General features: G+C 40.5%; 1 protein-coding gene across 1 annotated transcript; it reads right to left on the reverse strand.

The window, feature by feature from the left end:
• Positions 1-12,874: 12,874 nt before the first annotated feature.
• Positions 12,875-26,323, reverse strand: KIAA0753 (KIAA0753 ortholog). Its single transcript, XM_010178675.1, is given in 15 exon segments — positions 12,875-12,992; positions 15,351-15,575; positions 15,730-15,850; positions 16,624-16,705; positions 16,848-17,018; positions 18,352-18,442; positions 18,607-18,693; positions 19,474-19,643; positions 20,301-20,497; positions 21,872-22,082; positions 22,785-23,000; positions 23,312-23,374; positions 23,667-23,773; positions 25,136-25,748; positions 26,234-26,323. Coding segments are annotated over 15 exon segments (2,562 nt in total).
• Positions 26,324-26,534: the final 211 nt, after the last annotated feature.

Below are 26,534 nucleotides of genomic sequence, written 5' to 3' on the forward strand. Positions count from 1 at the left end.
GCTGCCCGGCCGGGGGCAGAGGGCACCCCGGGGGCAGCCGCCGCAGTCGCTCCTGCAGCACTACCCGCGCAACCCGCTATGCAAAAGGGTGTTCTGGATTTCAACGGCGAAAATCCTTTGGCTGCCGCTAAGTGCCGTGTTAGTGCAGCAGCTGAGCTGCGGCAGCGCACGGCCGGCGGCAGGCGAGCAGCCTACGGTCTGCTGAGACTTCAACTAGGGAACTTCCAGGGCAAGACTTGCTTCCTCCCTCTTCAAGAGCCTCATTAGCGGCATTTCTCTGACACCATTATGGAAAAAGTAGAGCTGACAGCTTCTCCAGATCTCCCGAGGACTGCCACATCCTAAGTGGCAGCCCAACTTGTGGGAACAACCCGAGGAGGCAGACAGAGCCTATAAGGGCTTATGTTTTATACAGCATGTCAGAATGCCACCAAGTAAAGCGCAGTAAACAAAAGTTTTGCCCAAGGAAGCATACCATTAAAGAGACAAGCAAACACAACGCAGCCAAGTCCTAAAGCAACTTACAGGCTCTGTGCCAACAGCAACCTGGTAAGCGTGAAAATAAATACATTATTTGCTCTGGGTGCTGCTAAGAAGTCATTCAAGGAGCCACAGCAAATAACCCTAAGAACCGAGTGAATTAAGTGGTTTTGTCTGAGGTGCAATAGCCACAGCTGCTAGCAGTTCTCACCCCCACAGCCAGCTGCAAGTAAACCAACTATAGTCCACCTTCCCCCAGCTATGGTGACTGTTACACTGTTGGCCTTGAGCTGCATTGCCTCTGCTGTTTCACCCGAAGGTTTACCAAGGTTGACCACAGTTGGTTTTCCAAACATGCTACAGTGTCACTAACCTACCAAATAAAGCAATCCTAGAGAAAGGCTGTGGATATATTCATAGGTCTGGTGGCAGTACTGGCTCAGGGGAAAGCATCTGAAAGGCAGATACGTTTGGACAAGGGTAGCAAGTTCCCTACTCCATACTGCTTCCTGCTGTGAAAGCTGCACTACTTTCCAAACAGCTTCTGTCCTGTACGGATGTGACCTGCCAGCATTGCTTCTGGGAAGGGGCAGGTTGGTAATCAATGGGATAAAACCACCTATTTTAATTGGATGTTTATTCAGGATGAGCTGGAGTAGGAAACAGACAATGGGACTGAACCATAGTTTTAACAGGTTGTTGAAAATGCATAATAAATTGGGTCAGGAAACGCTACTACCGTTATCAGTTTGATAGACGCTGCTTTTTCCTGCCAGCTCAGCTATCTCTTTCCCACACTCCTTTGCTCAAAGAAAGTAGACTCTGAACATGTAAGAGCAATCTTTGCCTTTTATCAGTTATATTAGTGCCTCTTTGAAAAGACACTTTAAAATCAGATTCTGACCAGCCATTGAAAGAAGGTTGAATTAGCATTTGATACCAGTTTAATAGGATTGGTTTGTAATTTGAACATAAACTGGCACCACTATCAACAGGTGCCTCATCCATCATTCAACAGTTTTTGATGGAAGTCATATCGGCAAACTGTACTGGGACAATGTGCTTTACAAAGCAGCTTTTCCATTTTCGCTGCCCCAGATTCTATCATCTAGGAGTCGTTGCAGATGTGCAGTAATGGTGATGCAAGGAGGTAGAAAGAAATTAGACCTTTGCACAATAGCTCTGGATGTAAGAAAGCATAAGCTTGGTTGTTGTTCACACACACCACCACAACTGTTCCAACACACGTTCATCCTTACTGGCTCTTTTGCACTGGACTAGATGCAGTGACTGACAAAAAAAAAGGGCTTTCCGTTGGCATGGTGCCTGAGCAGGCAGTTAACTGCAGCCTTGGAAGGCAGTAAGAACCACAATACCTCCCTTGAGGTGAAAAGATTAATTTACATTGTCCTGAATACTGAAAGATGACAACTGCCAGCCGTTGACAACATAAACTTCCAGAAATGTTTTCTTACCATTTAAGACTTGCAGAGCTTCAGAGATTGCAACTAAATTTTTTCTGTACATAAAGGCATGCAGGTTTGTCGGGTTTTTTTGTGGTTTTGTTTGTTTATTTGGTGGTGGTTTGTTTTTCCTGCATTACAGAGGACATATAGAACCTCTGCAAGAGTCATAGCCAAATAATAATGTAAGAAAATATACTAAGCCAGGAAATGACCTGAGCTGGAATGCCTTTGAGGAAAGAATCTAATTCTAAAAACACTTACTGTGAATACCAAACACATTCTGTTTTAATGGTGACCCACGTTCTTTTCCTTACAATAGAACAGAGAAAGTCCTCTCAAGATAAAGCCACTGTCAAAGGATGCTCCCCAACATTACTCTGTTGTCTGGTGTTGCAAGATGTCTAACTACAGAAATCAAACTGTGTACAAAACATGGTTTGCATGCTAATTAATGCAGGAAAAGATCAACACAATAGGCAGTGCTTTGTGTTAGAGGCAATACAGAGCCACCTGAGCATGGGAGCTCAGAGAAGAATGCCCTCAACTGATGCTACTGCCCCCCTGAAAACATCTGCTGACCTAATGATCCAAACCTGCTCCAACTGGGCAGGGAAAGCCACTCCAGCTTAAGGTCCTAGGCAGCAATGCTGAAGGTTGGTTGGTATCTCCAGGACTTAATTCAAGCCTGGCTTCTATGGAGTTGTGCCTGCTGACACTAGGTTCAATCTGCTTTAAGCAGCCTTTTGAGCCAAACCAGGAGACTGCTGAGGAAGTAAGGAAAATGGGTCCTGTACAGCCAACATTGTTTGTTCAAAGTTAGAAGATAATTGCTTATTTCAAGAAGGGGTGCTACTGAATGCAGTTACATCAGCAGTTGTGGGACTTCAGTGATACAGCAATGTGGGACTCCAGGAAAACAGCTGACGAGGAGAGTGCAACAAAGGTCAGAAGAACCCTTTAAGCTCAGTTCCTGTGTTCTTGAAGTCACCACGGCATTTAAGAGGCAGCCCTAAGAAGCAGACACCACATTGAGTCAGAGAAAACAGCAGGCAGTAGAGCAGCTCACAGCCAAGTGTTGCATGTCAGCCACCCACTAGAAATGAGTTGCACTATGCTGTTTTACTTGGAAGGACTGAGAAACTCTCTGGCAGCAGATACACCTGCTTTGTGGCTGCTCGTGCCAGTGAAGCAGCCGAAGCAGCTGTCCAGGATCCAAGGACAAGCCTTGAGATGGCAACTCTTGGCAACGTAACTTCATATGGTTTGAGAGGTCTCCCTGCACTGTTTGTGTGTCACCCACAGCCAAACAAAATAAAAAGACAGAATATGTCAGAGCCCAGCACTTTAGAGGAGAGCAGCATTCTGCCAAAAACTAAAGAGAACAACATCATAATCTACAGAGGCATAACAAAAGACAGAAATGGATGGGCAACTGGTCCCAACAAAGACTAAAGGTACAGAGAAATGACTAGCAGGAAGGTACATGGCTTGGTGAAGCAGCTGCAATGTCACCAGTTTGCTGCTAGCTCTAGTTAATTCCAGATACCAGAAGGGCCTCATACAGCCCTAACTACTAAGGTTGCACTGAGAGACACCAGGATTACTCAGCTTTGCAGAGGAAGCTGGATGCGTGGCTGTAGAAAGTCCATCGCGGACACAAGGCAGCCAAATGCCTGCACCTGGCAATGAAAATTTTCCTAACAATATCACAGGTCTCAGTCTGCAGAGGAGCAGGGTCTCACTAATGGCCACAACAGCTGTCAGCAGCTGCAGAAGCAAGAGCTGAGGGAGGCTCAGACCGGAAACAGTCAATGCCCTCATCAGTTACTTCTTCATGGACTCTGAACTGAAAGATGCTCTTTCCTCCTGCCTCAAGTCTTCTCAGTACCCAGAGCCTATGCAACCAAAGGTCTATCAGCACAGGAGTGGACTTGCACTGATCAATAATGTCAGGGCTGAGACCTTCTTCAATGCAGGCAAGGAAAAATACTAACTTGCTGTTTTAACTCCAGTGCTTTCCAGTATTGGTAGCTACATGAGGAGGAAGGCACAAGGTATTAAAAAAAAGATAGAAAGCAAGCTGATAAGAATTAAAATCACAGGATTTAAGCAGGATTTCCTAAGTAATTAATTTGTATTTAGTATTTGTTACCGCACTGCAGAATCACTACTTTAATCAAGATTGTCTTTTTTCTGTGCACTGTTTACAGTCCTCTAATAAAAGGGAGAGATTTGCTGAGCACAAGGCAAACAGCTTTCAGTTCCAGATGGGAGACAAGAAATAGAGCTCACAAAAACTCCTTGGGTACAAACAGGAGCACATGAAAGATGCACCCCAGACCCTACAGCAAAGCTCTCACGTTCAAATATCGCCACGTAGCCATGACATTTCATACCTGGTAGTGCTTCAGAATGAGTTGCTTGAAGAAGCAATCCTCCCTGTCCACTCTAAATAGCACACCAAGGACAGTGATCTTAGGAGTTTTCAGAAGACCAGTTCTACAGATAAAAAACCCAAAACAAGCATTCAGAAATTCATTAATCAAAACTTAAAGGAATAGTATTAAACTGTAGCAGCTGTAGATTTTTATGCTGTTATTTTAGGACAGTTTTTGGAGCTTTTTTATCAAGCTTTGACACGTGGATGGCAAGAAGCTGGAAAAGGAAGGCAATATCAAATTTTCAAAATGTTAGAACACAGGTCGTTTGTCAAGCTTTCCACTCAAAAATCTGGACAGGACAGGACAGTGACAGAACACCACATTGAGGGAAAGGAGGAAGAAGCAAGCAAACCTAAACATACAATGTTTATCTAGATTGCTGCAGACACACAGAAAAAGCCTAAGTTATTCAGCATCTTCCAATTAAAAACAAAAGCTAAAAGCTGCCATGCCTACATACTGGTTTTCTCACACTACAATCTTTCTGCCTAGATATGTCATTCTTCAATACGGAATAGCTCAGATTCTGTCCTCTCTTGTCTCCCCAATCTCACCTACTGCTAACCCACTCTAATCTCCAGTATTATTGATACATGCTCTGCTTTATTGAGCTTTTTCTGATATTTCCATTAAAAAAAGAGGAAGACAGTGATAAAATTGTGGAGTCTCTCCATTTCAGTAGATGAGCACAGGGCATCTATTCTTTCCACGTGGACAAGTCTAGCAGTTTCTCAGTGTTATTTTTCATAAAGGCAGCCTGTTTTTCTTAAGACATTGTGGTAGTAGCTTAATGCGTTGCTAGGAAGCCTTCTTCCCAGAGCCTGATTGCTGGTCCATAGCAGAGCAGAATGTTAGGAAAGATCAGCAGGAGGAAGGACTATGATAAATGCAAGCAGATATGTTGACGAGTATCAGCTTGATCCTAAATCCATCTTTATTTTAGTAAATGAGGGACTGGGTATTTGGGGGAAAAAAAAAAAGAGGCATTCAGGAGAACAAAAATTAAGTGCTAAAGGAGGAATCAGACAGCGCAGCTCTCAGGGTGCTTTAGACAGCAGCTATTTTTAGGCATCTTGTTTCCTAACTGAAATGCCAAAGGGAGAGGGAGAGACCATGATAGGAGGATTTTTAGAAGCATCTATGGAGCATTCCCGTTCTGCAGTGCAGCAGTTGTTTGCACAGACCGATCTCAGCCAGGGCAGGCGGCTCATCCTGCTTCCGACAGCCACACTGCAAAGCAGCCCAACTCTGCCACAGGCCCACGGCTCACGGCACCCAGCCAGGCGTGTGGATGGCTAGCGGCACGACAGACAAACCTGCACGGACCACACTCGCACTCCAGTCACACTGTGAGCAAGGCAAGAGGAGCCCAAGGAATCAGGGAATGAAGGGTGGCTTGAAGCTGTAGCTACCCTGATCAGCAGGATGCAGACTCTCCCACCATCCTGCCGTGCCAGCCATGTCACTTTGACTGAAGTTAGACCTACCTTTGGCAATTACGTGACTGTCACAGCTGAGAAACACAGAGTGGTATTAAATTGTCACTGTCAGATACCAATCGTGGTATCAAACAGCTCATCTGAAGCTGCAAAACTGGGTGAAATTTTTCACCCAGGACTTGCACTTTGGTTTCTGCTGGTACACAAGTTATTAAAAACCAACTCACAAAAACATTCACAGGTAAAGAAGTGCACTTTTTTTTTTAATTTGCTGCATATTCAAAAGGTACAAATATTCTCAGTTCACTCAGTGCTGGTTACTCTTCCACATTCAGCTAAAAAAATTCAGTTAATAATTTGGTAAAAAGATACAGGGTGGGTGGGGGGAATGCCCGCGTATCACAGAGCACAACACATCACCAACCTTCACCCCAGCACCAGGGAGTCCTGGCTGTGCCTGCTGTACCTTTACACAGGAAAAGTCCCAGCCTGCAAATGTTTCCAGGCTGTTCTTCAGGTTCTGGGAATGGACCAAAATCTGGATTAGAAGGCAGTTTATTGGGGCTTATATTCAGAGACAAAATGTGCCATCAACAGCTTTGTCACAAAGCAGAAAAAGCACATCTTTTAGAGCCACCCACTCCCCACGCCATCCTCAAAACCCAAGGCTAATAAGGGCTGTTGGAGAAGCAAAGGGCGATGTTTCAGAGAGGGAACAGCCATGCTAGCTGCTGTCTTTTGTTTGATGGACTGTGTTATTCTCTGGGCAGCCTTCATCTTATACACTTGGTTCTGTTTTGGACAGATTTCAGGCCACTGGAAGAGCCAGCTCAAGGAGCTGTCTATACAGAATAGACCAGCTTGATCTCCCTTGAGCATCTCAGTGTGGGTCCATTTGAACAATGCTATTTGTTTCATTAATACTGTGGCCTTTTTGTTCTGTGCCAGCTCAAAAAGGGACAGAAATTGCTACAGTGAGTTAAGAAAAGGAAGAGGAAGAAGAAAGAAAAAGACAGCATGTGCATTTTAAGAGGTTTATTAATAACTGACACCAATGGTGCCACCTCCTGCTGATATAATCATTGTGAAGCATGTGCTCCTGAGGTGGTTAGAAATCCATGCTGGAAGTCTTGACAACAGAAGCAACCACTCTTTTCTTCCTTCCCCTTTTAAAGAAGTTCACTTGTTCTCTGTCTCCTTCCTGCACACCCCGTTCTGTTCAGCCATTTTTCCCCCAGCCTACTTGGATTGCTTGCAGAAGGAAGCCAAAGGGATGGGGGGCAGCACCCTTACCTTTAGTTTAATTGCACCTACTTAGCTTCATTTTCAGAGCAAGCTGCTTTTCCCAAATGAAAGAAAATAATTACAGAGAGCATAACCTTTCATTTTCATTTCAGTCACACTCACAAACCTCAGAGACGAATGGAGGTTCCAGTAAAAACGCCGTGGCAGTGAACTAGCTTTCATTCAGCTGTCTGCACTGGGGTAGCCCACATAATTTACAATATGAAGACCGGGTTCTCTGCAGATTGTCCCAAGCTGAAGGCCAAATCCTGACAATTGCTGAGCACCAAACTTCAACTGAAACTGCAGAAGCTTGCCTCTACCAAGAATTCACTGGAACAACTAAAGACCAACTCCCCAGACATGACCTTCAAAATATTGCTATTCTCATGTTTGAATCACAGAAGGAAAGGAATAGCCAAACAAAAACTTAGTGCAATAAATAAACAAATGAGACTCAAATTCTCAAGAGAGGTTAAAGCCTGCAAAAATTTGGGATTGCCTAATTCCCATCAGGCAGATGCAAGTAAGATGTCTCTAGCTTTTGTTCTGCTCATGAGAAGGCTGAGTAAAACTTTCCTGAAACAAAGGGGATAGTAGCAGAAAAAGAACTGCAATTTAATTTTTCAAAAATCAGCATTTTCTGCCCATGATTTCATCAACACTGATTGTTCCCTTCTCTGCATTTGGTTTGATCAAGACAACTTCACTGACTACCACTTGCTCAGAGACAAGCACATTACAGAGTAAGAATTTAGACTGCTGTAACTAAGTGGTAACTGATTAGCGCTGCTTTCGCTTCAATGAGGGAGTAAACTTCAAAGGCACCCTGAATGGCTTGAGGTAAACCTTTTCTATCAACATAAATCAAGATCTAATGAAGAACAATATGAAAAAGAAATCAGCCTAACAGCATTAGGACACATTACCAGAAACAACTAGTTTTCATTTCAGCCATCAGCAGGCAAGACAGACTGAGACATTTATTTTCCTTGTCAAGCTCACTACGGTTCCCAGTCCCCTCCCTTTTTCACTGCACTTCATCTATTTAAAAATAACCTGCCCACACAGAGAAACACTGTGGTCATCAGCCAGGCACCCTGGTGGGGTTTCTGTATGCAGAGGGGCTGGTGCCAGCCTGGCAGTGCCAAGCTTCGATGGCCTGGGCAGGCCCGCAGACTTGCTGAGCCCACCGAGCGCAGGGCAGACACCTTTCCTCCTGGCCATGCACTGTAACACGCTGGCCACAGAACAGCAGTGCGCTGCTGCCATCCATTTATTTCCAGTTCAAACACAGCCCTGGAGAGACTCTTTACAGTTACTAATCCCACACAGGCCCCCGCTGAAGGACTTTTACAGCTCCAGTGATAATGATAGGCTGTTGACTGGTAGAACGGGGAATCTATTGACAGCCATTTCATTCATAAAATGATCTAAGCCTTTCCTCACCTTCAAGCCTATTAAATCATAGTTTCATAACCTCTGACACATACACAAACAGGAAGCCAAAACTCTTTCTACAAAAGAGGCAACATTAACGGAATTCTAATCAGTTAACCCAGACCAGAGTCTTTCTGCAGAAAATCTTCTTTATAGGAAACTCTATAAAGAGGGGTGTCTCCTAGCTCCAGTCTGTATCTACCGCACGGAATAATCCCACTTTACATTACACAAGGACCAGGCTGAGACAAACCAAGGGACTTGGCAGGCTAAAGCATCCTCCAGCTTTCAGCCCCGCAGGTTTATTCCTCTGTGTCAGGGTGCTGTTATAGAGCGATCCAGCCCTTTCAGATCAGGGCCACATCCACTCCCAACCAAGCAGGCTGCCTCAAGGTCAGGTTTATGTAATGGGGTTACAAGAAACAACACTGAAACAATCCTAAAGGGAACTCGATCGAGACACCAGTGACATTCAGACCCTCCTGATTTTAGTGGGAGTCCAAAGGATGAGCAAGCAGCTTCAAAAATCACAGCAACCCAGGTTCTGACTCCAGTTTCCAGGTACCAAACAGAGGGTGGAGGGTACTTAATGCATAAGGAAAGGTAATGTTTCTCAGTATATACAAAGTACCATTAAAAACAAGAAGTCTGTGTTATTTAAGTCCTGAGAAAACATTCCTGTCTATATTAAACAGCTAACTGAGCATGACTGAGAGCTACAGAGACAGAATTCATTCTTTTTGTTCCCAACCCTTCCTCCCCCAGTTCCTACACTAATCTAACGTCTTGTGCACTGTGTATTCCCCGCAGGAAGTCTACCTGCGTTAACCTCCAGAGAGCTGGCCTGCTCCAGAAACGTGGTAACTGACTGACACACACATCATGAACAGAGCCCCTTTTCCTATTGCTGGTGAGGCACTTCTAAAAAAAAAAAAAACCCCAACAACCCAAACAAAACAAAACAAAACAAAACCCAAACCCCATCTCTTTTTGCTGGTGGAAGAAAGTAGTTCATAGAGAAGCAGGATGTGCAGAAAGTTACCCCCCAGAAGTAACCCAGGGACAAAGCAAGCCAAAGAGAAGAAAGTTCAATTATGCTTTTCACTGACATTAATGGAAGTTGAATTAGGCCCAGCATTAGTAGAAAAAGTAACTCTCCAAACCACTGGTAGTGCAAACACTGTTGCTATAACTACCTCACTCCCAGAAGCATGCCGATTTAATTTCTACAGTTAAATATTTACAGAGTAGATTGCACATTTTCAGTAGGTGCTCATCGAATGCAAATACACAGTCCTGTCTTCACGGTCCTCACAGAGGGCTTCCAGTCACCCTCACCCCCTGCTTCAGCGCTCCTCACACACCGAGTTATCAGTCAGGACAGGCCAGGAGCCAAGGGTACCCACGGCACCAGCTGGGGAGTGGCTGCCCCAGCAGGACACAGTCCCACAGCCCCGAGCCAGGCAGGATGGGGACAGGCACGGGTCCCACTGACAGCCCAGGCAGCACCAGAACACACACAGCAGTGAGTCGGAGCCATGGTCAAGTCTGGATGAGCAGGGGGGCATGGCTGTACTTGTGGCACAGCTTTGGCAAGGACCAGGGTCTGAGGGCTCCTGGCCATAGGCAGAGGTCCCAGGCTGGCTGGCTGGGTGGAGTGATTAACGCCTGCTGTGCACCCAGGATATGGCACTGCCCTCGCACCAAACTGCTCTGATATGCTTCAACCACCCATCACCTGAATCACTCCGAAGCACTCTAAACTTCAATTCTACTTCAGCGATATATGACTGCAGCAATTTATATTTGTTGGAGTCATCCACACATCTATAGAACCATTGAATTCTTTCATCCTGTTTTTGCTTCGTCCCTCTCACAGCTCCGACACTGAAAAAACCTACAACTGCAAAGATCTTACAGTGAAATCTAGTCCAGATCCATGGAAGTGGATCCTCTGCAATACCGTGTAGAATCATATCTTCTGGATATCTAATCCGTTCCTAAAGACTTTCAGCAATGAGAAATAGTTCAGTCTCCAAGAAAATACATTCTTCACTATCTGTACCATTAAAATACTTTAAAAGTCTGAAACTGCTTCTGGTACTCCCCCATGACTTAGCTTTAAAGAAGTATGGACTCAGATGCACAACAGTGCTTTAAGTAAGTCTGTGCCAGTTAACATGGCTGAACAGATGCATCGTTAACAATTGCAGTGGTCTTGTGCTTGCGCATTTCAGACCCATATACAGTCTCTATCACCATACTGTGGCAAGGATTATGCACACATATGTTTATCTAGCTTGATACCAATTTTTCCCTTAGGAACAATGACATGCAGTCACTTTAAATGAAGCCCTACAATTACAAAGTTTTTCAGGGTAGAAACTTTGTAACTGTCTAGCTGGCACGTGCAAATAATGCATTACAAAGTCCTTTAGTTAAGCTCCTTAAGAAGGACTGAAGAGTGTGAAGTCAGGGATCCTACCTAAAGCCTTCGCTCTCCACACATTTCTGCTTGAAGGTGGGTGGCACCCAAATGCCACAAAATTCTCATCCAAAATAAAAGTTCACTTTGGCATCATCAGTCATTGGATACCACTCACGGCATCCTGGGATTTAAGAGAGAAGGCACGTTTACCTTGACAGACGACCATGTATTCTGACTCTTGTAATGTTGCCAGGTACTCCTTTGCATGTTGTGCGCTCACTATTCCAATTGGGTTCAGATGGAAGCTATCTTAAAATAAAAATATGTTCAGTTCTAAGAAACAAGTGTTGTTTATTAAAAAACAAAGTATCTTGAAAATAATTTCACAAGTGTGTATACGCATCCATAGAGACACTATGGCTTTAATATTCTGGACTTAAAACCAGGCTTATCTATAATCTTAGAAATAAAAAAGATAGTGTTTTAAATTACAGAAATCACACATCAGCAAAGTCCAACATCAGCAGTAGCATTTACATCAACACATTTGGCGTAAATTTCAAGACAAACAAAACAGTAAACAGGCTTCAATAAAAACTTTTTTTAAAAAATATATGCTATAATTAGGGGAAATAAAAATAATCTTAGGAGGTTAAAAATGATTCTGTTATAGGTGGAACACTATCAGAGAAAAGAAATTCAAATGAAACACTGTCATATTGGGTTTTTTGGTTACCCCCAAGGGCTGAACTCACATTTCCCTAGAATGCTACCATAAAATATTATTAATTATTGTTCGCTCCAAACACAACCCAAACTAATACATTGATTACTTGAAACAAACATGTTAATTCAATATTGCAGAAATGCCAATTGTTCATTTATTTTGTTGATCTTGATTGCAATGGGACTCGAGATTAAGGAATGTGGGCCTGGATCACTATATGCTGATAAAATTATAACAACTTAGACTAGTTTAAGAAAAAAAGGAAGAAAATCTCCATCATGTGCTTCTATTGGAAGGCCTCACTTATCTGTGCATGACGTATCAGTGACATTCAGAGACCAACAGAAGAAGTATGACATTCAGCAGCTGACTGCAGGAGTCCAAGCATAATGTTAGCCTACAAGTATAGTCAACACCAAGTGCTTACATCTACTTAATGCTGTGCCATGAGAATCCTGCCTTTGGATAGCCACATTGACAAAGGAACTGTGAACTCATTCTAGTATATATGCTAAGCGTGGTGGTCAGACAACATCTTTCTTACATGATTCTGAAAGCCCTAAACAGCAAACCAAACAGCTTTTACTCTGGACTGTTCCATCTTGGCTTTAGAAATACCAATAATGCTTCATTCTTCCAACACAACCATCAGATATATTCAATGCATTTCACTGAGAAGAATCAACTAAATCCCATAGCTCCCTTATGAGGTAGGAAAGTCAGATTCTCCTCATTTTAAAGAAAATTGAGGCACAGCACAGCTAAGTCCGTGATACTGCTTGAAACCAGTTCTCCTCCCAGTATTTTATTCTGGTAAAAAGATCACACATAAAAATGAATGAAGTAATACAGGTATACAAATGGATCAGTATTCCTACTGAAATATATAAACTTTACCTGTAACAGTTTACTTCGTTCTGTTGAAACACTAGCTAAAAAAAAAAAAGTCCTGATAAATACAGTATAATACAGTCTGAAAAGAAAACATTATGATAATGGTTTTATAAAAACCTGAGATGAATCCTTGATAGACTTAATTCATTTGGTGAACAGAACCCCACAGACTTAAAACAAAACCAAACCAAACCACCATGAAAAATGAGGTCATCTGGTAAGACAGCTAGACCGAGGCCGATATTGCACTTGACAAAGGGGTAATTTGAAAGCATTTACTGCGCTGGCTGCAAAAACTCCGACGTGAACACAGCTTCTGCGTAATCCTCACAGACATCCTGCAGCTCTGCTGCCACATCACATAGGGCTTCTTCTGTTAGTTGCTCTGCAAGACTGAGGGAGAGGGAAGGAAGTAAACAAAAGGAAAAGGTTCAGAAAGTCAGATTTCAAATTTCAGTCATTCATTCCATTGATATTGATGCTCTGATTTTAAAAGGCAAATATTCAAGTTTTTTAATTCTTTCTACTGCTTAGCCAAAAAAAAAATAATCTGATATGTAGTCTGATATGTGCTGTATAAGATCTAAGAAATTCTTTCCTCAGTCTGGTTCATAGCAAAGGAACATAGCCTGAACCATCACTTCATGCTTAAAAGTGTTGAGAGATCTCAGTTGCCTCCTTTTTTCAAACTCTTAGGTAATAATCCTGCTTTGGGAATAAGAGCTAATGTTTGGTGGTGCTCATCCAAAGGACACTGAAGTAAATGGGAAGCTTCTTACTCATTTTAGCTGTAAGTGAATCAGAACTTACTGAGAGCAATACAGTTTAAAGAAAAGATGAGAAATTTCAGTTTTCAGTGATCTCTGGACCACAGCAGGTATTATAGAAGGGAAAACTATTTTAGTGTTAAGAACACAAATGTTTACTGGCCTCTTGAAAACTTCTTTTCAGTTTTGCATATATTCTAAAATATCATAAAGCTAGTCCTTCTAAGACCTTTTGAGGATAGCATGGGAGTGTTTCTTTTGAACACTGTGATATTATTTTATATAAAAATATGCATAATGCCCTCTGGTGGTAAGAATAAGTCAGTGACGCATGCTGGACATCCGACTGTATTTGTAGTTTGATTTCAGGTAACATGTATCAGGTGAATGGCAGCAGCGGAATTCAGCTGCCAGGACTTCTCCTGGCATTTGAGTCCCTGCCATTTGATCCATCTGCCCATCCCAAGAAGATGCTGGTCCTCTGACCCAGTCTCACACCAGTTATACAAAGGAGTACAGTTCACAAGGCAGAATGACAGTACTGAGAGCTGACAAGGCGTATTTCAGTGGTTTAGTTCAGAAGATTCATTAACAGTGGTCTAACCACAGTTATTGAAATACCTGCCCACTTATCCACAGTTGGGCAAACCATCAACACACATGATTAACTTCACGCATGCAAGTCATCTCAAATATTGCAGGACCTGTTCCTGGGAATGCTGATGCAAATACCAAATGTTACTCAAATGAGCTGTATCACTGATTTCAATGGCACCATGTCAAAAATGCATGCAGAAGTTTAAAATCTTTCAGAAAATAAGCCTGATGCCCAATCTGCCAACACAGGCAATTAAGGCCAATCATTCCATCTACAACCACTGAAGTTAGGTTTTGTAATTCTTTCTCAATACTCTCTAGAGTTTTCTTCTTTAATTTCTTTCCTCCCAGTCCAAAGTCTTCTGATTTCCACTGCAGGGAATTAACGGCCCCTCTATGCCAACTGATGCTGTGCCAGTATTTCTTCAGCCTCTATTTCCATACTTTTTTATGCTAGGACTTTACAAGACCAATAGGTAATTTCTGAAATAACTGAAAATTATTTCTAGGCAATTGTAGGCAATCAAGAAAAGCGCAAGGAAATTATAACCAGTGATATAATTTAGTTGCTATACCTGTTTCTCAGCAATTACAACACCTATTGAAGCTTCAGTGCCAGGATGGGTATTTCAGCTTACACTGCCCTGATTGACTTAGCAGACAGTGAGCACGATAAACAATTTTTCTTTGCTAACAAGCAAACAGCAGAGAGACTGTTACTTAAGGCTTCTCCATCTCTTCTATTTGTACTAAGGGATGGTAAGCCACCTATAGAATCAGAGAATCATTTGGTAGGAAAAGACCTTTACAGTCATCAAGTTCAACCATAACCCAACTTCCCACAGTGAACTCCATGAAGACTTGTGGAAGAGGAACCACCAAAATCTATGCTAAGGCCAGTGGTTTCTTTTTAAAGAATATCAACTGCTGTTCCATGAAACAACAACTTCATAATGCCTCACCACAAAGATTAAAATTTGCACAGTTATTTACAGTGCATTATTTCTTTTTCACCCAGAAAAATAAGAAGTAGTTAATTTTGTTTTCTTCCAATTTACCTGTTGATGATAGCCATCTGAAAATAATTAAAAGTTACCCTACATTTCACGCAGTTGTTTTTTTTGTGGTAATACCATAGAAAGATGGGGGGGGGGCGGGAATCACTCCTCCAGGACATTCTGCTTCCCTATTCTTTTGTTTTATCCAACTACTTTAAAAATACATGAACACCAAGTACCAGTAGAGAAACAGTCCAATAGCCAACTGCTTCTGGCTTTCAATTTGGAATTTAAATAGCCCTCTCCCCACTCCTTTCCTGAATAAGGACAGACAAACCTGATCATCAGCTAATAGATTCGCTTCAAAAACACAAATATAGTTCACATACCTCTCAGCAATCTGCCATGGATTGAAACTGCCTACCGCCTCATGGGAAATAAGCTTTAAGTGATGCTCGTATCTGCTGTTATAATCCAAGATGCTCTGGAGCATATGCTTTGGCACTGAGAGAGACACACGGCTTTCCTTCTGTAGAGAATTCTGAGTCAGGGGCTGCAGAATGTTATTTCCAGTCTGCAACTTCTCCTCTCCTTCTTTGTTTTCATCACTATCACTGGAAATATGAAATAGTCATTAAGCCAGAACTAGATTTTCAAGGATCTTTTTGAAAGACCAGAAAATATCTTCAAAGAGTAACCATAATTTTCTGTAATGAAAACACTATAATGAAGACCACAGTTCAGCGTAGGGTCAAGTATTCTACTTACTTGCCATCAAAAAGTTTTTCAGATAAAATGTCCATTACTGGCTCTGCGCATCCACTTAATTTGGTCATCTGAATTGGATGAGGAGATGTAGGTCTTTTAGCTATTGGTGCAATTTGTTGTTCTAGAAGGAAGAAAATAACATTTTAAATTGTTGCAAAACAGCAGCAGGAACAAACTGAGACTGTTTCACTATACCGTGAACTCTTGAGAAAAGTTTTGAATTCATCACCATGAAATTGATTACTGCTAAGTAACTGATGATGTTGCAAAGGAATCAAATCAAATGGGAACACAATAAATACTCTTTTCAAGATTAAGATTTACAGATTTGCCAGTACCTTTCTCAAAACTGAGACAGGCAAGTCATGAAGAGCTTAACAAGAAAATGAGTGGTTTTAGGATACCTCAGACTTCGAAAATAAACTAGCTATCTTCTGGAGTAAATTCAAGTAGCTTACAGTCAAATTGGAGTGTATGTACTTATGGAATGTCATCTTGACTGTACAAAAATCATTGCTCACATTTTGGTAGAAAAGAAAATACCTAAGCTAAGGAATGACAAATGCCTAGAAAAGGGACAACATTCAAACCTAGCATTTGATGATTGGAACTATGTGTTAAAGTTCTTGTTCTTTCAGCTAAGTTGCAGTGGCAGTGCTTTCCATCCAAATGCAGCCCCAATAAAGACAAGTAGAAAATGACACTCAGCAGAGATCCCTTCTTCTTTCAGATACTGATTTTAGAAACAGTTCTCTGAAAAGAGCAACTCTAGTAAAAAACGTGCCCAGGTAGTGCTATTTGACCACACATAATCCAATGATTCTGATTTCAAAACAGCTGAATTTAAAGATATAAATTAAAGGAAAAACGAGTTGCATTAAAAAAGACACTTACCCATTTTGTCTTCCTGGGCACAGAACTCCAAATCACTGTACACTATCTGGGTGAATCTCCTGCGTACATCCTCCTGGTATCGCTAGTTTTGAACATACAAAATGAATCAATGAACACATACTTAGCAGTTCAGTTGTACTACTTTAAGAATTTAAGAATGTAAATACTTACAGATACTACAATAAATTTGCACTAATGACACCAACCCAAAGATAAAATCTTACTTCAATTTCCTCCATTCTTTGCAACATTGACTCCAGACTACAAGTGTCAGCCACAGGCAAAGTCTCAGTCTGGAGTCTCTCATGCTGCTCCATACTCCACAGTTCCTGAGCAGTATCTTCCAAAAGATCATCCAATAGCTTTTCACTCAGAATATCTGCATTTGTTGCAACCTGTTATTAAAAAACAAAAACAAAAAAAACAACCAAAAAAACCCCAAAAAAATTTGCACAGCCAATGTGAGAAAGAAAGAGAGAAAAAAAAAAAGAAGGGGGAAAGTAAGCTTACAAAGCTAACATTTCTTACAGCAAGTCATGGAAATAATCCAATTGTCATTTCAACTTTTCCCTTCAATGAAAATACAAATAAATGCCTATTTTCCTTCCACCCACACACTAAGCCAATTCAATAAAAACAACTCAGTAACATCAATTAACAGGGAAAAAGCTGGCTACACAACTCTGTTCCCAAGTTGAAGATGAAACTGTCACAAGTTCAGGGATCACCCAGGAATTCAAGAAAGTAAAGCAAAGGCCATCATCTTACAACACACTACACACATTTAACTTGTCACATGGGAACAGTCTCAGAGCAGCTCCTGGTGGAAATGAGTAAATACACAGGATCCAGGCCACAGCTGTAGTTTTCAGCTGTGTCAAATTTTACCAGTTAGGCCTGGTGAGATATCATTATTCATTTACCTATACTGTTTTATATGAAAACATTTTTCCCTCCTAAACCACTTTACACATTCGAGGTCACATCAACGTCTTGTTGTTTCATATTGTACATGGTTACAAAACAGCACTTTAGAAGGCACACATGCCCATGCAGTGACACGGTTTTAAAGATGTGGCTTACGTAAGCTGAAATTGCTAAGTTTGGGAAATCAGTACTACTCCTCCAGATGCATTCTGCTACATGGCAAAGATAAAAATCTAGCTGAAATGTCAAACAGCTTTACTCTATGACATACAGATAAAATATACCTGCTCAGTTGCATGAGTTAAAAGGTGGTTTATACATGAAGAATCCTTCTAATGACAGTTTGTTTCCAAGGAGAGCCTGATCTTCTAAATAAAATGTAAATCCTCTCATGATAATAAAGCTTTCTGTATTATTAGTCACTAATATTACTAGTCCAAATTTATTTAGTCATTAAATATGGTACTGTAAGAATTATTAAAATAATCTTATCGAGTCTCATCACGTTCAGCATGGAACTGTTATGACCATTCAAAACCAACTTAAAAATGCATCTACTTGACAAAAAGCTAACCAAAAAAAAAAAAAAACCAGAAAAAAAATAAAGAAATATAATGCAGCTTTGCCAACATCACTACAATAGTTCCAGACCCACATACTGAAATGGAAATACACTCTCCAAATGTCCAAATCGGTGATGACTACATAAATATGACTTGCATTGAGGTGAAAAGAAAATGTGTTGCCCCTTTCTACAGCTGTAAAGGCATCCTTTGACCAGTGGTATGAGCTTGGCTGTACTACCTGTGTCCTATCTAATAGAGGTTCTAAGCGCTCCCGTACTGCCTTCTCAACTTTGTCTGCATACTGGGCTGGAGAAGCACCTTGTGACCTACACAAAAGAGAACAAATGAGAATGCCATTCTGAAACTTGGTATGACAACAATAATCTGAAAAATTTAAACACATAAATGTACTTTTGGGGGGACTGATAGGAATGGGGAGAAGACTATCAGATCTGACATCATTTATTAGCTCTTCAAAATAAGTAATTACCCTAACTTTTGTATTTTTTTTCATTTCTCCTCTGCTAGTGTAAGAACATTCACTCTTCTTGAAGTTTCTGCTTCAAGCCATGCTAGTCTTCAAAAATGAAACAGTAATATAGAAGGTTGCAAAATGCACGTTCTAAAAACCAAAGAATGAAATCATGTGGTTCTGCGTATTCATTTAGAAAATTTGCAAAAAAACTTTAGAGAGAAAATTTATACTGACTTTAAGACCACATAAGCCAGGAAACTCTGCTGAGAACCAGGAATCCTCAATTATGTTTCTGCTACTGGCAAACAGGCATCTCCACAGCTATCCACAAATACTGCCCAGAGAGAGGAGCTTGTTATCCTACCATGCACACTGCGTAGTACAGATCCAGCAGCCAGTTCAGTGGTTGGACCTCCTGCTTCAACAGCCACAAACAGCAGTCCCAAAGCAAACTAAATTTGGGGAGCCCTGGTCTACCGGATGCTGAGTATAGTTTGAAATAAACCAACCTGGACTCTATTATGGGCTGGGAAAAAGATATATATCTTGTCCTTCTGGAACAGGGAGAATAATATTTACCTTCTTAGTGCAGTGCTGTGAATTCCCATTCTGCATACCATGTGTTTTGCTAATGCCCTGCCTAGCACAGTTTGTCTGCAACTCCCAGACAACACTGGGACATGATCCAGGAAAAACCATAAAGCAACAGCTCTTCTCAGGCTGTATGAACGAGGTCGCTCTATCGGGTAGTGGGCTGTGCTGTGCTACTTGCCGTCATGGTCTGACAGCCAGGCCAAATCCATCCTATTTACAAGTACAGACACAGCAGCATTTCCACAGCAAAGCAGGCCAAGGATGGGTTCCACAAGACTGTGAACGTACCATTTGCACGAAACAGGCGGAGAGGCTTGGCTTGAAGGCACGCAGGGCATTCTGCTCTCCTTAACAAGTCGTTTGTTCTCTTTTAGCTGAAAAGCTATAGTTGTCTCTTGAAATCGGGCATGCTTTCCTCGAGGCTGTACCCATCTTGATTTGACAGATTTTGCCATTCCCTTAAAATTAACACAGTCGCATTAAAAAAATACATTCTAGTTGTTGAATTTTTAAAATACTTTGCATTCTGCTTCCGAATTTGTCTTGGAGGCATGCCTGCTGGCTTTGTTGCACAGCTGACATAGGTGGATGTTTTACAACTGATCTAAAGGGAAGTACAATGGTGCCTGAACAGAACACATGCTTAATCCCGCAACTATTATTTTTGCAAACAGTTCCAATTTTTCCAATGTTGCTCTTCATGGGGAAAAACTTCTTTTGAAATGTTCAGAATTAGATTCTATGTTAACTCTAAATAAATCCAAATAGATTTCCAAGGTAAAATTTTATTCAACCATGACACTATATTATTGCCATATTCGTATTTGCTACAAGAATACTTAGATTAATCCCCTAAGCATGAACTACTGAAATGCTTAACCTTCCTGCTCACAGTCTTCAGTAACAGATAGATACAGGAAGCAGTAAAAGTTACATATGCATACACCTATGTTACTGTGTCAGATCTGATTTTTCAAGCTGAAGGTGATACTCTGAGGAAGGGGAAAAAAATTAATAAACCTCCCCAACTATTTGCAAAATTTAGGGTCTTACATTATATAACAAATCCAGAGGACAGGTAGAAGAAAGCATAAATTATTTTATCATGTCCATACCTGTGATTTTGCAGGTAATAACACACCTTTCTTCTTTAAAGGGCCACTTTCAAAGACGGGATCTTTCTTTATAGCTCTAGCTCTCACCAATGCATCTGTGCTTCCTAAAGTAGCATTTCTCTCTGGAATAGGTGGGTTATTTTCTTCTTGGAATTTATTGTGCAATTTCTGAGCACAACTGTTTGCCTTCTGAACTGCTGAAATATTTGTAACATGTCAATGTTTATTTGTACCAAAAATAATAAATAAACTTTCAACTGTAAGTTGAAAGGGGCAAGAATCATCTTTTTTCTATATTTGATACTTCTGTTATGCTAGATATACCAAATCATGAAATTCTAAGCCCTACCATAATTTCAAAAAAAAGTAAAAAAGAAAAAACCCCAACCTTGTATTTCCTGACAAGTATTAAATAAATCGTCTTTCTTAAACTGTTCCAATGAACAGGAGATTTTGGGTTTTGTGTGCATATATATTTAAATATATTATTTGTATATACATATTCAAAAATACACATATATATGAAAGTAATGGGAAAGCCTTTTGGTAGTAATTCCATATGAGGCCTAGGCAGTGGTAACAAACCATTCTTTTTTAGGCAGCAAGACATGTGGAAACGATTAGATGCTTGTCAATACACTGTCTTTCTGGACTGCCAAAGTTTAATTAATCTCATAGATTTCTTCTCTCCCTTACCTAGGGTAGAAAGGAATACTTACTATTCTAGTAAAAAAATACTATGACATATGAGAAAGACATCCTAAAGCAGAAAAACAAATAACAAAGGTTATATAACGATGTAATAAGCTATAATGACTTTCATGAGGTGTCAAAATACTTCAGGTGGCAAATTTATCTAGCAACACCCTGAGAAAGAATAAAGTCCATTTCCTTTAATATATGAAGTAAAAAGAAAAATAAAGTAAACCAATTCCCAAAGGTTGGATGGTGAACTAGTAGTGAAAAAACCTGAAGTCTTCAGCTTAACTATCAGCTAGCATGTCTCCAGGTACTGAAGCTGTGATTGCTGTGCAGAAGACATTAACGTACTGGCAAGAATAAAACACAGCCACTCCTCTCAAAAGTTGAGAAACTGCACAAACCAAGGAAATTCTGGGCCGAGGCTTCAGTCCGTCTTTTTCACTGCAAACAGTTAAACGATGATAGCTTTGCTGGAGATTTGCTAACAGTCAACGACTTTGCATTTCAAAATAATATATTTATACAGTATTATCTAGGTAGATATTTGTATGCAACACTGATGTCGACTTGTAAACTGCCATTTAGACGTACACATCAGAAAAACAATCCAACTGTAGCCCATGGAAAAAGAAATGGACAAAACAGGAAGAATATGATGATAATAATAATAAAGTTATAAAGAGCCATATAGACCTGTCTATCATCTCGGGGGAACAGCTGAAAAAAAAGCATAACAAGGCTGTGTAAATCTGATAACTACATATGGGCTGCTATACACTTGTGATCAACAACACACAACATACTACAAAACTGAACGGCAGATGGTAAGTTAACTGATAAAAATGTATTTAGTAATTCAAAATACAAACCAGTCAAGAGACTTCTCGCAGCTGGAGGTTTTCTAGGTTCTTGTTCACGCTGCCCCTTTAAGGTGACATGTTTGTTTTCTCCTTTTGGAGATGTAAGCTGCTTTCTGGCTGGAAATGCCTCAGTGTTCCTTGGAGATTTGCTCTGAGATGTTGAAATAAATTTCTTCACTTTTTTGGCTGTGTGTTTCTTTTCCAGCAGTGAATCCAGATCCTGCACCAAATATTTAGAACTTTAATTATTCTCTCAGTAAACCTGATGTAATAATGAGAAGCAAATCCAAGAGATTACAAGGAGCTGGAACTTTCTTGGTGTGATGTTGGTTTTGTAGTAGCGTCTATTCACGATAGCTTGTTCATCCAGAAGCTTCATCACATTATTAACTTAAATCTTACAGAAAAGGCTTGCATTTTTGTATTTACAATTGACTTCAGCAAAATATCTGCTTACAGCATGTTCAAAAAGAAATGGACATGAAGGCTACAAACAAAAAAAATGCCCACATGACTATGGTAAGACAGAGAGAGACTTCTTTCAATGCTAAGTTCAAACTTCCTTTCCTGTTCTCAGGGAGTCAGCACTGTTACTGTTCTCATAAGCAGTTCAGAACAGTAAAAATCCTATCAGGAGTGCCAATAAAGACAAGACCAGCAACAGCAAGACTGGCAACAAGAACAGCAGCAGGTAGCTTCTCTGTTAAGGATGCAACTCAATTTTAGACCATCACTATTGAGGAACATAAGAAATTCATACATTAGATGTATTCATACATTAGAAAATAGGGACTTGGGAAAAAAAACCCAACAAACACAACAGTAAGATATTCTGCCATTTCAGACACATACGATATAGTTTGCAATCTTATATTTCACTACATCTTTCCTGCCTTAGCAAAAACAAAATGTTTTTTCCTACCTCAACTTGCAGCAAAATATCTATGATAGTGTCAGAAATCGAAGAATCCATTTCTAGTTTGGCAGAACAGAGAGAGAGTTGTCGAATGAGACTGCCCAGTTCCTTGTAGTGGGTAGGAATCTGCTGCTCTGTTTGATCTGTAAACTGATTAGCAAATGCCTGCAAGGCTCGTACAGCTCCTCTGTGTGCTGCCGCCAATCTGGATACTGCTTGAGACTAGAGAAATTATAAATAAATGCTTTAATAGCTATAGTTTCTATGAATACTCATACAATTCAAAGAATTCTTGCCAAAATTTCATGGAGAAACACTCAGGCTTGGGATAATTTTGATGGATATGAGGCTATTTGTGAGGCAAAACAAAACAGGCATTTAGGTAATCTACTAAAGGTACTACACAACAGTACGCATATCAAGTATCATGCTAGCTTCAGATAAAGTAGCCTGGTTATAACACATTCTGATATTTCTACTATGTATGCCCACAGAGTACTGTAGTCATGGGTTTGACCGTAATTACATCTTACCTTTTTAGTATGTTTGATGCTATGAGGACTCAGTTTCTCTAAATCATCCTGAATTTCTTTTACCTGTTTATCAACAAAGGAGAGAGAGGGGAAAGTCAGTCAGAATTAGCTCCATGTCTATAAATGAACAATTAATCTTCAGTGTAATGTCTGAGTGAAAGTCCAAATTTTCCACAGAGATGCTCATCTCTGTCCAGTCATGAGAGAAATTAGTCACACCATTCAGATCTAAACTAGAATGCCATGGAAGTTCAGAGATAACCCGATCGAATTTCTCTCATTTCAGTTAATTTCTGTCAAATCCACCACAATAAAGTAGCTACTATACATTCCAATTCAAAATGTTGGTTCCTACCTGTTGCTGGAGTACATACAGCATCCGAGCTGACCGCGCAGCTTGTTTCTGTCTCCTAGAGCAAACTCGTTGCTCTTCATCAGGATCTAAAATTTCTTTGTCTCTCCCTAAAAAGAATGAAATGTAAGGTTTTATGTCTTAATTTACCCTGTGAAAATCCTGATCTAGTCATAATAACAAGCATAATTTAGCAATAAGCCTCTTTCATGCAGAATTAATACACAATGTATCCTATATTTTGCAGGGCTCCCTTGAGCAGTAATGCAAGCAAACTGTTTTAACTCTAAATCATGTTTCTATTTAGAATCTGACTAAACAGTCTTCTACAATATAGCTTATTAGTTATAGCTTATGAAATCACAGGTCCCCTTAGTTTTATTACAAAGTTGCAGGTAAAGCACTCAAAGTCAGGAATGGTTAAACCTCCGGCGAGTTACGACAAAAGAAGCAATGCCATGTGTACTGGAGCTGGCTGGGATGGAGTCAGTTTTGTTCACAGTAACCAGTATGGTGCTGTTTTGGATTTATGACTAAACTGGTGTGGGTAACACACCAGTGTTTTGGCTATCGCTAGGCAGTACTTGCACAGCACTAAGGCCTTCTCTTTTTTCAATTATGCCCTGCCAGTGTGTAGGCTGGGGGTGTGCAAGAAGTTGGAAGGAACACAGCCAGAAGAGCTGACCCCAACTGACCAAAGGGATATTCCATGCCTTGCTGAGCAATAAAAAATGGATTTCTGGGGGAAAAAGTAGTCATAGCTCAAAAATTGGCCAGGCATTAGTTCTACTTGTGGGAAGCAGTGACTGACTGCCTTTGCATCGCTTGTTGTTTTTTTCCTTTCTTCTTCCTCTTTCTTTCCCTTATCAAACTATCCTTATCGCAACCTGTAAGTTTTCTTGCTTTTAATCGTTCTATTCTCTCCCCTATCCTGCTGGGGGTAAATGAGCGCAAGCGTGTGGTGCTTCACTGCTGACCAGGATTAGCCCACACTGCAGTGTGAGAAAGCACATTAATCATGCTACTGCACAGCCATAAATTAGGTGAGTCAGACTTGTGAGATGAAATCCTGTTTTTTCAACACAGTTGAAACACAGTTTTTCACCAGTTTTCTCAACACAGGCAAGAATGTGGTTAATGATGATACTGTTTTTTGCAGTCTGAACAGTCTAGCCAATAGGCCTACAGACACCAGTATTTTTTCACCCATGTTATTAACTAGCCTACCACTAATTTACTACAGGTTGGATTGGAACTCACCACAAACACTCAGAGATATTAAACCCTCCTATGGCTTAAACTGGCTAACCATTCTAGCGTTTTTTGGAAAAAAAGTAGATAGTTCTCAAAAAACTAGAACTAAATAAGGATTCTAATATAAGCCAAAAAAAACCCAAAACAAAACCAGGAAGAAAAACAAATCAAGAAAATACTGTACATTTATATAACATAACTACTGTTCAGCCTTACACCTTTTTTAGTCAGTTCTTCAATTTTCTGGACATAGGTCCTCAATTCCTTTTGCAGCCGTTGAACTTCCTGCATATTTTTATCTGCTTTTTTGTTTACGCTTGGCTTAGGGTCCAGTCCTGTGTCACGGGTGGGTGGAGAGTCCAAAACAGTTGGTATTAGCTTTCCCTCATTTGGCGTGTAGAGATAAACTTTAGCGCCAGAGGTGGCAGTCTCCACTTTGGAAGGCTGACTAAGTTTCTGCTGATATTTCAAGCAAGTTTGAGACTTCACTGTGTTTTTGTTTTCCAGCATTTCAAATACTTCAGTCTTCTGCTGTTGTGACTTCTGGGCCAATAATGGTTTACTGACAGCATCTCCAAATACTTGCTGTTTCACTTGCTCTTCAAGATGTCTTCGTTTTACATCCCTTTTGGCTAGCTGAATAGCCAGTTTTAGTCTCTCTTCAGATACTACTGAAAATACGCCAGAGCTTTTTATGCTGGCGTTCTCACTTGCAGCTAGATTTCTCCAATCATTGGATGCCTTCAGTTTTTCTATTATAATTGGACGGGGGTTACAGAATCTGAGAGCCAAGTTCTCTGGAACTGCAGGAATATTTCTATTGAACTGGAGCTGTTCAAAAATGTAAGCGGAAAAGAAAAAATGGATGTTACACAGAACACTTCACACAGATGATGCACCTCTAGTGTATAACAGTAAGGAAAATGGATCTTCTTTCACACTAGAATGCATTCTGTCATGACAGTGCTTCTTCAATGCATGCAAGGCATTCCATCCACTCAGACAAATGCCAGTATTCAAGACTATTTTAAATTACACATTTAGATAATCTTGTAAATGACATTAGGCACTTGTGTGCTTACCTACCTACTGGGATAAAACCACAACAAACAAGTAAATAATATTTACAGATGTAGTTTCTGATCAATACCCCTACAAAAGGACAGTGTCAAGATTATATATGACAGCATCAAGAAAGCAAGTATGAAGATTTGACATTTACTAGTGGGCTACCTCAGGAAGTGGGTCACAATCATATTTTTGTAACAATCACAAATGAAAACCAATTCAGCATTGCTGCAGAAGTCAAATAATACCTGTGTTTGTAAAGCCTTTGCTTCATTCCTGTATAGCTGGGTAGTGAATGCAAACGTAGCATCAGACATAGCTGGCTTGCTTGGTCTCATGACATTGGCTTGATGCTGAAAACTCAGTTATTTGTTCCTTTGCTTAAAATTACAACTATGAACATAAGAAGAATCATGCGTTATTTCTGCCTCTCAAAAGCAATCCCAGGTCTGATGTGAGTAAGATCAAGGACCAACCTGAGGAGACATTAGAAATTAAAATGTATCATATGGTACACAAAATGGAGAGTACAATTCCATCATTTATGAC

The sequence above is a fragment of the Mesitornis unicolor genome, unplaced genomic scaffold, assembly GCF_000695765.1.
Source record: "Mesitornis unicolor isolate BGI_N332 unplaced genomic scaffold, ASM69576v1 scaffold43620, whole genome shotgun sequence".
NCBI lineage: Eukaryota > Metazoa > Chordata > Aves > Mesitornithiformes > Mesitornithidae > Mesitornis > Mesitornis unicolor.